This window comes from Amblyomma mixtum, chromosome 3 (assembly GCF_055824585.1).
Source record: "Amblyomma mixtum isolate Tamu chromosome 3, ASM5582458v1, whole genome shotgun sequence".
Classification (NCBI taxonomy): Eukaryota; Metazoa; Arthropoda; class Arachnida; order Ixodida; family Ixodidae; genus Amblyomma; species Amblyomma mixtum.
In genome coordinates this window covers 176,818,353-176,834,209 of record NC_143014.1, presented here as the reverse complement: position 1 = coordinate 176,834,209, position 15,857 = coordinate 176,818,353, and the positions used below count along the sequence as shown (strand labels likewise).

The 15,857-nt window shown below is 49.2% G+C and overlaps 1 protein-coding gene across 1 annotated transcript in view; it reads left to right on the top strand.

Moving 5' to 3' along the window:
* Positions 1-13,322, top strand: part of LOC149352829 (uncharacterized) — a 136,085-nt gene extending 122,763 nt beyond the window's left edge. Inside the window, exon 2 of the mRNA XM_089577248.1 lies at positions 12,092-13,322. Within this exon, the coding sequence (XP_089433374.1) occupies positions 12,189-13,079 (891 nt within the window). The 5' untranslated portion in view covers positions 12,092-12,188 and the 3' untranslated portion in view covers positions 13,080-13,322. The remainder of the gene's footprint in view (positions 1-12,091) is intronic.
* Positions 13,323-15,857: the final 2,535 nt, after the last annotated feature.

Below are 15,857 nucleotides of genomic sequence, written 5' to 3'. Positions count from 1 at the left end.
GCAGAAGCCCTTTCAAGAACATCGTGCCTCTTTCTTGGAAAACACATTTTTCCATTTCTGTTTGTGCGGCTTAACGGTCAAACCATTCGAGGCGCTGCGCGGTGAGACTTAATTCTCATGTGGTTCTATGGCTTTCCCGTCTTTGCCCTCACAATATGCTTTCAGTACCAGCGGATCTACAGCCTGGCGCTTGATCTCTTCCCACTTAGTCTGTGTCCTGTTCCGTGTGATACCCGTGGACAAAAACAGATTTTCTAGTTTTTAACATATAGGGGGGGGGGGGGGGGGGGTAGCTTTCTATGGGTTCACCTTCTCTTTGTCCACGCAACAGCGCGTCGGCACTCTCGAATTGACCGACTGAGATTCTGACGACTCACTTGCACATTATGCTGGTTCCTTTTCTCAACCGTTTCCTCTTGGTCGCATTCCTCCACAATAAAGTGCCCTGGTCCGCGTTGACTTGCTCTCGCTATGTTCACGCTTTTCGCGTTTGTGCGGTTCAGAAATGACATGCCATTATGCCCGACATCATGGAATCACAGCGTTTGCAGACGAAAACTCATTCGCATCCGTATCACGTCGCGACTGACCAACACAACGACTGCCTTTCTGGTCTTTTTTTGGTATCAGTGTGCATAGGTCAGCTGTTACCCTTCTCCTCTGCCCCGGGTGGGCACCTTCCCTGTGGCCTCTTTCGCTGTGTTACGACTTTACAACTCAGCCACAGCCTGTTTTGCCATTTCGGCCTGTTGCTCTGGGGTCAGATCTTTCCCTTTTTTCCCCGAGTTCAGCCGCCTACGTCATGCATTACGCCTATTTTAGATGGAAAAAACACCTTCCATTTTGTGCTGCCTGGGTGCCTTACTGCCCGCAGCAGTGATTATGCTCGCATTTGCAATTTACGTCTGCGCTTTCATTAGTCGAACATCCAGTTGTTTCATTTCTAGCTTCATTTCCTTTGCACTACCTCCTTTTCTGTTCTCATCTCATCTTTATCTCCTCCCAACACTTTACGATCTCCTCATCCTCAAAGCTGCCGTCCTAGGTCGCGGCGATAACCTTCTGTTTCCTTATCGTTTTCACCCATTCAGTCCCGAATCTCCCACAAATCAAGGCCAGGCAAGTCCTCAGCTTTCGCCAGTGCATGACTACCCCTTTGTGATCGCAGATCACTCAAAAGCGCGTTGGTGCAAAGGAAGCTTTACATGCAAGCAGACACTTCTGCTCCCCACTTTCTCTAATCAAGGAGAGAAGATGATACAGTTGCCATAGTCGTAGCTAGGACATCACGCAGACCATCTTAGCGCTGCCAACAAGTTGTCAAAGAAGGATGGACTGACATAGGTACAAAAGAGTTCAGCACGGTAGGCTGTTGGACCATTTGATGCATATCGACTTGAACAAAGAGGGTTGCGCAAATGAGGCACTCATAAAACGCTATAAAACTGGCGCAAACTTAGCAGGTAAGTGTGCGTCAGTGGCGTCCAGTCTGACTATCTCATTTGTGTAACTTATTCCTGTTCATTTCGAAAGGCATACAGGAATTGCATACATCCGCCTCATCTGCGGGAAGTGTGGTGTTCGATCCCCAGCGCTGCCTTATACCCACCGATTTCTCATGGGTGGAAGCACTACAATGACCTGGTGGCGATTCGTTTTGTCTGTGGCTTCCCCCTTCTTGTTTTTTCATGATCCACTTGTCTCTCCGCGCGCCGTCAAGAAAACATCTTCGACGCTGAGCCAGCTACTGGTGTCAAATGTGTTAGCGCGCGTCATTTTTTTTTCTATAGAAGCACTCAGTATTTACCGGGTGCGATCACGTACGGTACAGGTTTGTTAAAACTGTACACATCTGCAATGGTTAAACGCCATCATCTGCGCGCCTAGAAGCATAACGAGTGAAGTCTGTACTGGGCACCGCCAACGACAGGTGGCGCTAGATCCGTTCAGTGAGGCATTCCTCGCTGGCGTCTCAAGCAAGCAGCGTGCTACCAGTGGCTATGATGCGGCGTGACAGTGAAGATCTACGCATTAACTTTTGGAGAGTTTCAGCGCTGAATTCGTTACACCTCTTGAAGGATGAGCAGCCGAAAATTTTAGACCGAACGCATTCATGCCTGCGTCGTATATACGATATCCGTCACTATATGTGCTTACCATGCAGCGTGTTGCAAAACTGCAGGCATTTGCAGACATGAAGCAGCTTGCGTCGAAAACGAAAAGTAGCATGATGATTATGGACGCAGACAAGCTCCACCCACTTGCGCGTTAAAGTGTGAAATCATCGAATCAAGAACGTAACAAGACAAGTTTTGTTTAGACTCGAACGCAGCAAGAGAAACTTAAATCGAAAACTGGATATCTTCAAGGAAGGGCTGTGCTATTTTCATCTTCGACTGGCTTGATGAATTTATATTCGCGGCGAAACAACGGCTATTTATACGCCGTTTTCATTTAGTCACGCTGAGAACGTGCCCTAAAGTGAAAGGTATAATCGTGCTTTAACCTAATCTCTGAGAGCATTTCCAGGTTCTCTGAAAAAAAAAAATTATTAGATGATTACGTGCTCAAGGTACACCTTGGCTAAAAGGCGCTGCGCGATGGAGGACACGGGAATAATTTCCACCACCTGAGGCTTTATTCAGCTCACAAAAATTTGCAGCCGGGAGTCAAACTGGCTCGTGCTCACCGGGTTCCCATACTATCGTAATTACATTACATATAGTACACTACTGAACTCATTGAACTAATGTGCCCTCAGAGCGTTGGCTGATTCATCTTTATGAGCAAGCAATTTCAACCAGCGTTGTCGATCATCGAGTCAGAAATTGAAATTCTCGTAGCACAGGCGTATAGAACCTCGGTGGTGAGGGGAATAACTATGCACTTACGACAGCCCCATTATTTTCGAATTCCAGGCATCTAGGAGAGGTTTATTTATTTATTTATTTATTTATTTATTTATTTATTTATTTATTTATTTATTTAGTTTTAACTTTGTAAGGAAATCCAGCTTTATTCACGTCACTGTAGATTCTTGGACGTTTTGCTCGATCGTATACGAACGCTCTTAAACGTCTTCAAAGCAAATATAACGAAAGCGCATGTCCCTAAAGGTAACTATGTGTTTATAAAAAAACATATATGTGGGCCTTCTGTGGCCTTTAAGCTTTTAAAGTGAGACTGCTGTTAGTAGCGCGATCCGACATCAGTAAGGAGCCCGTATATATCGAAAAGTGTTTGCACATGCCTTAATCATCATGATCATTAGACGAGTTGTGTTCACACCAGGTCAAAGGAGCTTCTCCCAACGCCACCCAGTTACTACCTTTTTGCGCCGCTTGTGGCGCGCTATATGCTACTAACATTCCTAAGCACGTCACTCTCTCTCTGACAGTCTACTGCCCCCGACTGCTCTGTCACTCCACCAAATGAGACGGTCAGTCATCAGGTCTGCGCATCCCGTGTTCTACCCATGTCCATTTTAACTTTAACTAACAGCCATTTTAACTAACAGCCAAGGCTGTTCATTAATTAAGATTTGTGCCAATATTTGGTGAGTTCCTGACGATGTTTTGTAGCTTCACGACATTCATGTGTGTGTCATGGTAGGGTGTTTCATATGACAGGAATGGGCGCCGTACGCAACGAGGCGATGAACGTAAACCGAGACTGCTCAACAAACGCTCGTTTTGCGGCCTTTCGGCTTCGCCTCGCAAATATCCTCGCAAACTCGTGCTCCATACCAGCAGAAGCACTCAGGTCACGCATACTATTCGCTGGAATGTTTGCAGAATCGGCGCACTTCCTCCAGTTTTCGGTGTTTCATTTGTTAACCAAGCGCCGAAGAATCTCATTCCTGCTTGGTATGCTTTCACTCTAGCTGATACATTGGTGCACGAGCAAGCTACAAACACCCCAACTATTTCTCGTTTAACTTACCGAAAATGGAGTAAAAAAATACGAATGATTCGATTATACTCGTACTGATGAAGGCAGCACGTCACTCACGCTTAAATGCATTTTTAGAAGTCGTAAAAGCACAACCCGCCACATGAGCAGTGCCGCACTGTTCGACCCGCTCAAGTAGCGCCCTTGTACTTAGTTGCTCATACGGCTTGCAAGAGAAACGAAAAACAAAAGCAAAGGGGCCACAAGCTGCAACCAAGTTTATCGACCCTTTGGCTACAGCCAGCACAACGACCGGCGGTTGTGTCGCGGGAGCTATTACTCACCTGCACCACAAGGCCTGCACTCATAAACTCCCATAGACGTCGCATTGAAGTTTTCAACGCCCTGTGCCAATGGGCCGCAACGCTACCGGGCCTGCGTATGCTTTACGACGCCGCGAGGCTCAAACCTTCTTTGTGTTCCCGCAGGCTTACGCGGGCTTGAATGCAGCGGACCCCTTTACACTTCTTCGCTGCGTCATCGATGCAGCGAACCGGCATGCACTGCGAATCGCTGCAGTATTAATAATAATAAAAAAGATGCCCCAGAAGTAAAAGCACTCAGCGTGAACGCATAAAGGGTTGAGGCATACACACTGCACTCGATACTGATTTCTCTGATATGTGCCATTTGTCTCCGCTTTCTTTGTTACTTTTTACCAGGAGACGAATCATGATCATTCCTGGTATCAAGGGTGGTTGGCAACCTCCCCCCCCCTCCCCCCAAAAAAAAAAAAGGAGGAGGAAAGGGACGGCAACCAAGTGTTTCCTTCTGCACCCCATCTCCCTTCTGGCTTCTTTTATCTTTTTATTACTTCATAGTGCTTCTTGAATACACCGGGCAGAATTAAACGCGCCCAGGCTTCAAAGATTCCAAACCTGTTGAACCGTGCCTTCGTTGCATGCCTCTCCACCGCCCACCTCAATCGCTCTCTTTTCTACAGCAGCCCTCTCTCTCTTCTTTAGAACGGTCTACTTGCGTCTGAGGAGCACGCCGTTCTCCGGGGCTCGCGTTTGCGCACAATAATCCCACGAGTTGTTTCTCCCTGTTTCCTTCCACGCAAACCAAGAAAGAAGCTCTGCTAGCGCATCTTCGCCTTTTTTTAAAACCTTTTGCTTCTTTCTTTCTTTCTCTCTCTCTCTTTACGTGCGTTCTCTTCAAGGCAGCCACTGCTGAATGGTGGCTCTGAAAAATGGGATGCGGCTACCATTCCACTTGCTCGCTCATAGAGCTGCTTTTTTGATACGATGGTAAAAAATGAAAGGAAGCAGGGATGAAAGGAAGCTGGCGTACACAGAAAAAAAAAAAAAGACGCGCAGATACTCGCGGAGAGTGAGAAAAAAATTGAAACGTAAGAACAAGTGCTTATTGCCTTTCCTTTTCCTATCTCTGAAGGCTCATTGATAACGCGGCGCACGTTTTTTTCTTCTTTCCTTCCCCACGATCACTTTCGGAAGCCCACTTCTTCCAAGGTCGCGGGACGTTCGCATCACTGGAGCACAAGGCATCTCCCGGTCGGCCCAAAGTTTGCGAACCCCTCCGTACACCAACCCCCGATGGCCCCCACCCCTTTCCGTTCACTATACAGCATCCCGTCGCCCCCCGTCCCCAGCCCCTCGATGCTTCATGCCCAGCGCGATTTGTTTGGGATGCAAAGCTTTCGTGTTTCCTCCCTCTTATTTTTTCTATTTTATTCGACGTTTTTTTTTTCTTGCTTTTGAGCAGGGATCCTCGATGTCGAACCAGTGCCGACTCGGCAAAGCCGTGCTTGTAAGCGTCAAGGCTTGCTTATGAGCAATTTTTGGTTATTTTTTTTCTCTTTACGTTCTGTTTTTAATAACGGGCTCACCTTCAGGCGGGAACAAAATGATGGAGAAACGATTTTGCAAAGCTATAGACATGCCGCAAACAGACATAAGTGAACCAGCCGTTCCCGGGCGAGAAAATTAATGGAACGCGTGTATGTGCCCTAGAGCAGTAACTTGCTCTTTTCTGCACTCACTGGCTTTCAGCGTTCATTCACCGTTCGCTGTTTTCTCCTCTAGCTCGCCTCATGTATATATATTTTTTTCTTTACAGCGCATACGCTTGCGCGTACACCCAAGTGTCGACGCATAATGGCTGCTCGCGCAAGCCTGTATAGGTGCATGTGTACTTTTCTTCCTCAACAGGGCTATAGATATACACCTCGGGAGTGACATTATTTAATGGAGTAAAGTGGCCATTTCGGAAGGCGATCGAGCTCTCTCTATATTTTTTTTTTCTCGTAGACGAGAGCGAGAGGGCGCCCTCCGGAAAGTCATCATTTATCAATGCCGCATGGCAACACGTCTCAAGAATACTCTTCCATCCATCTCTTTATTGTTTTGCGCGCTGCTACGAAGTGCTGGCTTGTGAGAATAGCTGGCGGAGCAACCGGCGCGTGTGATGCACGTCCGTCGTTTGTGCGCAAGGCTTCGGCCTATTATGTGGCACGCACCTGAAGGCGCGCTTCGATTTATTCCGTCGCTGCGGTGCGATCGAAGCGCCGTGCGGTGGAGAACGCCCCATCTAAAGACGGCGCTGACAAGGCCCCATAAAGGCGTCGGAAAAGAGGTCCTGAGTTATGGTTTCGTGCGGGGCATCTCCGCTGGCCATTGATGCGCGCATAGATTTCTCGCTTACATTTTTTTTTTTTCTTTAGCGCGTGCGTACGTCTTCCGCGAACCTGCATCATTCTACGGCCCCGTAGAATGATGGTTGTCGGCGCAACCGCAACATAGACGCACTGATGCTTGACTCCATTCTTCTTTCCAGTTCGGCTCCCCTGCTGTTAGCTTACTTTTTGTACGTATATCGTGGCTCTTCTCCGTAAAAGATGTCATTCGCCTTTTTGGTGAGCGGATTGCTGCCGTCACCTGTTTTCGACTTTCTCCCACCGAGTTCTACACGCCTTCTTCATGATTCTGCGGAACTGCCAGAGCAGTTTTACTTGTGCACCTACGCGGTTAGAAAAGCAGTTAGTGCACCATCCACCGTAGATCAGTTCCGCAAACATGCGATAGGAACATATCGCGTGCCTGCATCCAAAACGCGGGCACTTGCGCAGTAGCCCGTTCGCAAAGCACTCGTATGACCTGTGCACTCGACTGCTCTCGGATCAGCCTGCTCTCGTTGGTCACCTTCTACTCGCTGCCAGTCCTTTTTCTTAACTCTAACCTAACCCAACTCACAAAGCGCTCGGTGATCGCTGAGAGAAAGAAGCTAAGAAAATATAGGGGACACTATAAGTCGTTGCATGCAGTGCCTGCGGCAAAGTCTGCAGCAAACAGATGACCACAGAAAGTTTAAAAAAAAGGAAAGGAGGGGAGTGAGGTCTATCGCGTGTGTGCCAGCCGATCCCTCAGTAGTACAACCCAAGGAGTACGAATAATACTCATGATCAGCGACACACTTGCCATATCTGTCCAGCATCAGCGCGGATAGAGGCGCCCGCTAGGGGCACTGCATTCGTGGAGTTGTACAATCGCGGAGGCACACGCGCGCGCCGCAGGTGGTTAGAACTTGAGAGGGACGGACTGGCGGCGTCCCGCTGGCTCAGCACGCGATGCCCGTCGAGACGTCGCCTCACAAGCGCCATTCATGTCCAGGCGACGGCGGAGTGTCCCAGAAGACTGAGCCATGCTCCAAGCCGAGCTTGCCGGCGCTTCATCCGCGTACCGTGAATAGTTACGAGCAGTGCGGCGGAAGGGCAAGGACGCGTAATGGCTCGATTTTTCTTGCAAGACGGAAAACAAGTACGCCGAAACCGCGCAGCTGTACCTCCTTACTCATGCCGAGGACTGATGGCATAGAGTGGCCTTGGTGGCGAAGCGGTTCTCCAAGCGAAAATGTATTGAATTGGTCGCTTCAGAATTTAACGGCACAAACCGCGGTTGCTCTTGCGCACTCGTCTGCTTTCACGAGCGTTGTTTTTCACGCGGGAAAATGAGGCGCTGGGGCAAGATGGTCAGCGCTTGCTTGATGTCAATCATTTAATTCACCGCGGGCGAGCATGTCGAGGAAGCTTGCCGCGCTTCTGAGCGCTGTCATGATCAACTAAACCTTAGGTTTGGTTTGGTTTTGTGGGGCTTAACGTCCCAAAGCGACTAAGGCTATGAGAGACGCCGTAGTGGAGGGCTCCGGAAATTTCGACCACCTGGGGTTCTTTAACGTGCACTGACATCGCACAGTACACGGGCCTCTAGAATTTCTCCTCCAAAGAAATTCAACCGCCGCGGCCGGGATCGAACCCGCGTCTTTCGGGTCAGCAGCCGAGCACCATGACCACTCAGCCACCGCGGCGGCTCAACCAAATCTTAACTAACTGCATTGCTAACAGCAGCACTTCGGCACAGTGAGCCTTGGGACAAACATTCGGAGCGCACAAAAAAATGTGCAGAAACAAACAATGGAAGCCCTGATAGCCTAAGACGACGTCCGAAGGGACGCGCGTGATGAACAGAACCACCACCACAAGGATCCACGCTCCCCATTTCGCCACGATCCCCCGCCGTGACAAAGGCGTTCAGGGTTTAAAAAAGAAAGAAAAAAGATGCGGAATAACAACGCACGCCGAAAGGAAGGGTCGCGGTCGGCGCGGGGGGAAAGCGCGAGAAGGCGGTAAAGAATGATTTCGCTCCGGCGCTGCCACCGCTACCTGGGAGAGCGGGTAGCGCCTTCGCCCTGCTGCGACGCGAGAGAAGCTCGAGACGCGCGCCATGAGTTGCGGACGCGAGTTCGCAACAAGCGGTGAAGAAGCCGGCGCGTCTTAAGAATGCGGCCGACGCCCTCTGCAGAACGGCGACCGGTAACAACGCGGAGCCACCCTCTTCCGAGACGTAAATAAAAAAGGCGGCCGAAGGGAAGAAACACGGGAGCTCACCTTCGGCTCAAAAGGGAGACAGAGAGAGAGAGAGGGAGAGAGTCGTTCCCTTCTTTTCTCCCGCGCCGCACTTAGTCCGCTCGCTCTGGAAATGAAAGGGGCGCCGCGGCTCCTGGAAATGCAAATACTACTACAGCGGCGCGTTTATTTTGTCGCTCGCGCGTTGTCGGGCGAGGCTGCTCCTGCTGCTTTTCTGCGCAGAGGGAAACAACTTAAAGCGATCCACCAGGGAGGGGGCGCCCATGGAATGCACAGTTTACGCTCACCGCCTCTGCGCCCCCCCCCCCCTTTTTTTTCCCCCTTCTGCCTTTCCTTATTCCCCACGTAACGCAGTGGTGTCTCTTCGCTATCCGGTGCTGGCCTCCTCTTTTTGGGGATGGGCGTTGTATATTTGGGGAAATTCCTGAGTGACTGACCGTTATGCCTGTGGCGCGTTGTGGGTTTGGACGGATGTGTTTCGCCCCGAAAGAGAATGTTAGGCGTGTCATGAGAACCTCTTTTTTTTTTCAGTTTCTTTTTTTGCATCTTTTCAACCGTGGGTAAAAATTGCGCCCGCTGTATAAAAGCGAAGCAACGACTGCCAGTCGCTGGCCGTCACTGACTGTAATCTAGCGCTCACAAAAGAGAGGTGGAGGAAAAGAAAATCCTTGGAATAAAAATGCGACGTGTGGCAAATTCGAGTTCTGCTTCCTTTATTGTATGGATTCTTTCTCGCGCCTGCTATGAAGCGAACATTTTGTACTCACTGCAGGCACGAAGAAAGATGCCGTGAGCCTGGAACGTTCCTGTTCAATAGCACGACAGTATGAACCGTCTTTGCAACGCCGTTTGAGTCGGCAGAATACATTAACAGTGACGCTTAATTACTTTCTGTACGGACCTGAGTTCTTTAATTCATGAGTAAGTGTTCCGCCCAAAAAAACTGAACAGAAAGAGCAGATAAAATGACAGAGGAAGCGGTACCACCGGAGACGCGTTATTTATCAGAAATGCTAGGAACCACTGTCACATCCTATTGGGTATGCAGATCAGAATTTGAATTTCAAAGGTTCAACCAAGCTGTTCCTTCGTTCCGGAGTCCTCTCTTTCGACCTTTTATTTCTGCGCACTCCTTTCGAAACCGGACACTCTCTGGGCGGGCGAAGTGCGCGAACTATCGCTCGGCGTTGCGATCGGGTGTCCAGCGCGGCGCACAAAACGGACTGCACCCACTACGGAGTGCTGTGCCAAGGTTGGCGTCAATGGGGCACCGTGAAGCCTTCTCAATAGCAGCGGAAGCACCCAAGACAGAGGCCGGGTCTCAAGAGCGACCGGAGCTTCGGCTCGCGACGCCCGAGTACAAGCGTCTGCTTCCATGGTGCCATTGTGCTGTTCAAGTGGCGAGCGACCACAGATTCTTCCATTTTCGGCCGAGCACCGCGATATCTGCACCCTGTCCCTCAATCGTTATCAAAGGGTCCCCACGGCGACCGTCACTAGCCGTCTCCCGCGGACAGCGAGCGGCACACGGCGCCGTGCTGTGATCAATGATCTCGGCGAAGTAGAAAGGTCGCCAGGGCTCCCCAGCCCTACATGTGCTTCCCTCCGCTGACCGCAGTCAACCTCCGCGGCGCACAAAGCGTTCGCTGCCTGCATAATGCTTTCTAGGTGAGGAAGGGAGAAAGCTTTCTGGCAGAGAAAGGAAGGAGTCCTTCCCCAGCCGGGGCTTCTCTGTGCTCTCGATCGGCCTTTCTTTCGGCCCGATGAGCCAAGACTGTTCGGGCCAAAGTGGAGCTGACGTGAGGACAACTGGCCAGAAGATAAATTACTTGGGTGGATTGTGGGCGCGGTATAGTCCAGCGGCCGGCATATACCTGAAGAAAGCTGGCCAGTGAACTCGCACTGGCAGCCAAACAGGGTTGACTGTGTGCTCCAGTCTATACCCTCCTCCACAACTCCCCCGCCCCTCGCACACAGGAACACAATAGAGCTGGTCTCTTTGTCGCCATAACTCGTTCGTTCAAGACACAGTTGGAGTCGCATGCTGCCGGCAGAGTCAGGCTTGGTGACGCGTCTGTGTGCAGGTTAGACTTGGCGGATGCACACTGGTCAGTACTGGCGGCGCTTTACAAAAGGAAGTTCTAACCTCAAAGAACAGTGAGCATGATTAGAGGAAAGAAGTCGGCTCCTGTGTGCGACATCCGGACGCCGCCCAAGAAAAGATGAGGCTGTGAAACTTGAGACGTGCAGTTCCAGACCGATCATTGTGAGCGGGCTTACAACTCATTCACGCGTCGTCGAGCGCCCGTGTACCATGTGTGAGCCTTGAAGAGGGTTTGTTAGCGGTGGCTGTCGTTTTTGGAAGCTTGGCCGCAGATTAAAGTGGAGGCATACTGCAGAACCGGCACCTGAGCTGCTCAATGCCTCAGCAGTCTGTACCTTTGCCGTGCAGTTGCTTTGTAAGACTTGGATGCCTGAATAACAGTTCTTGACAAGATCCGCTACGCTGTGTCCAGTACAAGTGCTCCGTCACCGAGTAGTTCTGTTCACGCCCAAGAGTAGATCGAATTTCACAAGGGCAGTGCTTGGAGCCCCGCGCTCAAGAATAGAAGTCTTCTTTCTATGCGTACACGGATATGCACAGTGCAGTATGTGCTTCTGAAAGAGGAACTCCTTCAAGAACGACACGCTAGGTTCATTGTATAACTTTGGCAGTTTAATTCTTACTTTTGTAGTCTCTAGTTGCAATGTTGCAGTGAAGAAATTTGAGAGCGGATATAAAACGATTATAGTATGCTCGCCAGAACATTTTTATCGGTTTTCACGTTGTGAATATCTAAATATGAGAACTTTTTGTTTGTTCAGTGCCTTGCACTTCTTAGTTTGTATTTCCACAAGTGCTGTGAAAGCATCGGCGTATACCAGTTCGCTGAAGTTCAAACCAGTAGTAAGGACTGCTTTTTGTTAGCGTTCGATGGCTCAGGTCTTGAACTATATAAACTCGGAGTTTCTTCGTAAACAGTAGGGGATCAGTGCCTGGAATTACTGTGCAGGATTATCATCAGAATATGCATTCAGTTACCCGAAAGGTACTGAATAAGGAAAAGGCGAAAAATCTGAAATCATTTTAGCAGGTACTATTTCGATTCTCTACCTCGGTGTGTGACGTGTATATTTTTTTCTGACCCAAAATAAAACAAACATACGCCTTTAAATAACAGACGATTAACCATTTCCTCTTCTGTTTTACTTTTGCAGGCTTGTCTTGCCGGCGTCCTGAAGCAAGAGCCATATTCAGCTCCGCTCGGGCGTAAAAGATAGCTCCCGGCATTGGTGAGACGGATCCGGCTCGCGAATGACGCCCGCCATGCTTTCCCTGAAGTCAGAGGCCCCGATGTCTCCTCAAGAAGATGCGGCCTTCCGCAACGGTGTCTCCGGCAGTTTCAGTGAAGATGACGACCTCCCGGACGACCGCTCGCCGACCTCTTCTTCTCAAGACCTGCTCAGTCCGTGTCCCTCATCCTACATGGACGCGGATGATTTTGACGAGGCTGAGTCCGGCGACTCCTCTTCCACCACTGCAGCCTCTCAGGCGTCTTCCAGACGCAAGCGGGCACCGAAGCCATCGGCCCGATCCAGAACAGCTGCTGCGAACGCAGCGGCAGGACTCAAGGCTCCCGCGCCGCCCAAGATGAAGAAGACGCGTCGTCTTAAGGCCAACGACCGGGAGCGAAATCGCATGCATAATCTCAACAGTGCCCTTGATCGGCTGCGTTGTGTTTTGCCTACTTTCCCTGATGATACCAAGCTGACAAAAATCGAGACGCTTCGCTTTGCGCACAACTACATCTGGGCTCTCTCAGAGACCCTCAAGCTGGTCGAGTCTAAAGCAGAGAAGAAGGAGTCGCAGCAGGTTAGTCAGGATTCGCTGGGGACGTCCACGCCACCCGCCGGGCTTCAGGAGTCTACGACCGCGTCGCCCACGGCACCGCTGACCTCGATGGCCGCTGGTGGGCCCACGACGCCACGCGGTTATTACACGCCACCTCTGTCCGTCACATCTTCACCGTCTTCCGTGAGGCAACTTACGCCTTCAGTAGCGTGCCTCGGTTCACCTTCAACTCCGTGGAACTTGTCGTCCTGTCCCAGTTCTGTGCCCATTTCGACACCCGCTAGCTCTGTGGACTTTTCAGACTCGTCGTGCTCTGGTTCCGAATGCGGCTTCGCGACTTACGAGACCTTATGAGGAACGCCTGCGCCCACAGCTCTTCAAAAGGCCCCCGTGTGGACAGTGTGTGTTTGGACAGTCCGAAAATGAAGGGAACGTTGCGCTCCGAGCGGACACAGATGGGGCGAGTTATGTAAATGCGTGGACTGTCGTTTGGTGCCAAAAATAATGCAACCCCTTTACATGAGCCTTCATAAAGATGACGTGGACACTGTGGCAATCTTGCAGATGCACTAATAGTTTTTTTTTCTTTACTCACGAGTACAGCAATATATATTTTTATACGGCGATGTGTATACCCGTGTACCCTACTTATGCGGGGCTGTGAACGAGTTTAGCAGGCATTGCAGCTGTGTAAAGAACCGCTCTGCGAGCGATTTTTTATTTTTTTGTTTGTGCAATCGACTAAAAACTGTAAATGTAGCCTCATGCTTGCCCTGGCTCTCGCAGCTCAAAAAATCCTTGCGTGCTGCAACAAAAACAAATTAAGATGCCAAGGAGAGTGCTAACTTTAAGTCAACATTACTCCTACCCCTAATCGAAGCTGGGTTAAACCGTTAATTAATCGAGCGTGAATGTAAGATTACCGAATGAACATTTACAAGCCAACTGTCGAGTGACGCTGCGTGAAAATGCAGCTGATTAAGATAACATCCTTTCCATGAAACAAACTGGAGTCCAATCTGTTTTTCCCTGTGGTCTGAGCCTGCAGTACAATTCCCAAGTGCTTCAATATACATCTTCAGGTGACATGTCTTTTACAGTGCTTACATTTCTGCCGCTACTTCATGTTATTTATATATTCATGCATTTCGCCGAGAAATAAATATTTCTGAAGAATACTGGAATGGTTTTTCTCCTGTAGTTAAGCATTCTCCAGTACAACAAAATTAGCCTACTTCTGCCACACGCAGCCTTTTGTTCCTGCCGGGTACAAGGAATGTCTCTTAGTATATGCGCTGTAAACTCTACATGCCCTTTATCGAAGTCTAGCTACATATCTAGACATAGCTAGAGCATAGTATAACCATGTCATGAATATTAGGAGTTACAAAGTCGCATGCAAACAACCAAGCGGACAGAAATGTGTCGGGTTATGATTTTCAATTACTGTAAGAAGCAGGGCTAATAAATTCAAAACGTTTTCTTGCCAAAGGTTTCGGCTCGGTAACACGGGACAAGGCAGGGTATAAACACGCCCGGCCCTCTGTCTTTTCACCGTTTCGGGCTGCCTGCTCCGTATTGCCTCGGCGAAACTTTTGACGCGATCCAACGATTCTAATCTTTCAATGCTGGATTTCATTATTCGATCAGCAAACGCTCCCTAACTATCCCAGAGCTTGTGAAAGCCGCTGTAACCAAAGACGAGGTAGTGCGATTTCTTGTTACTGCTGGACTGGCACATCATTGCGTAAAAGCGAGATTTTTTTTACCAAGGAAGCAAAAAGAACAAAAAAAAAAACAACGGATTGTTGCAGCACAAGCATGGTTGGCAAGCGCTACACAATTGACTACAATGCGAGAGGACGTGCTACGTGCCGAGCATAAATTTTTGATACTGGGAGAACACAGATAGCATTTACTGCAAAAATAGCCCGCGAAGTTCTCCGTAAACACTGATAACTAATTTCACAGAGCTCCTTGCACTGAAGAGGAATCTGAACTCGTCTTTTTGCCGCGGGAACTCGATCTACACGTTCCCAGCGTTCGTAGAAACTGCGATTTATTGCTCTGTGCGGCTGATTTTCCTAATTAAATCCGATTAACGTCCGGCTCCCACCTTTTTTTTAAATTCCCCGCATACAGTGGGAGGAGTCGACCAACGCATGGAGTGCCTTTCAGGCAGTCGCGTGGCGACTTTGCTCTCGCTTTTATTTTGTTTTTTTTAGGTTTCCGTGAATAAATAGGTCTAGTCAGAGACTTCATAGCTGCAAATTCGGTCCACGAAAATAAAAATATGCGTGGAGTCTTTGCTTTCGCTGATTACTACGTATCACTCCGCCGATAGCAGAGCGGCAAGCCGCCACGGGACTGGGTGTAAGGTTGGTCGACTCCTTCCACCGTTTGCGGGGAATTAAAAAAAAAAAGACGGGAGCCCGACGTTAATCAAATTTAAATTAGGGAAATCGGCCGCACAGGGCAATAATTCGAAGTTTCGAAGAACGCTCGGAACATGTTGATCGAGTTCCAGCGGCAAAAATACGAGTTCAGATTCCTCTTCAGTGCACCTTTAAATCACGCCATTATAGCGGATTAAAACACGTCTATTCATGTCTTTAAAGGAACAGCAGGCACACGTCGTAATACAATTGTCCTGAGTTGACATCACGCATAGTCGGATACAACTTAAGTGTGCAGTCAAGCTCCGCCTATATTCAGGACCGCCGCACAGCATTCCTCCACGACAAATAAGCAGTCCGTTCTTGAAAGTTTTCCTGTTAGTTAAACGGGAAGCAAATCGGAAGATAACAATATAAGCTCTAGAATTTTCGTACCTGGCTTGTTTAATATAGTCAAACGTTAAAAAGTTCATTTTATTTACTGTTGTGTCCGGCCGGCGCAGTAATACAGGATGCAGCGGGCCATGGCCCAGTGTTACCAACTGCTGTTTTATTAATTTGTATCCAACTATAGTTAATATCACGTAGCTGACATTAGTCGAGGCAAGGCTGATAAGTAGCAACGCGACCTTTCGTCAGGCTCCCTTGAAAAAAAAAATGGCAATACCAACCAAAAATGTAAACACGTTAACTCATAAGATGGCGGACTGAAAGCCGTTTCCTCGGCGCCTTTTTT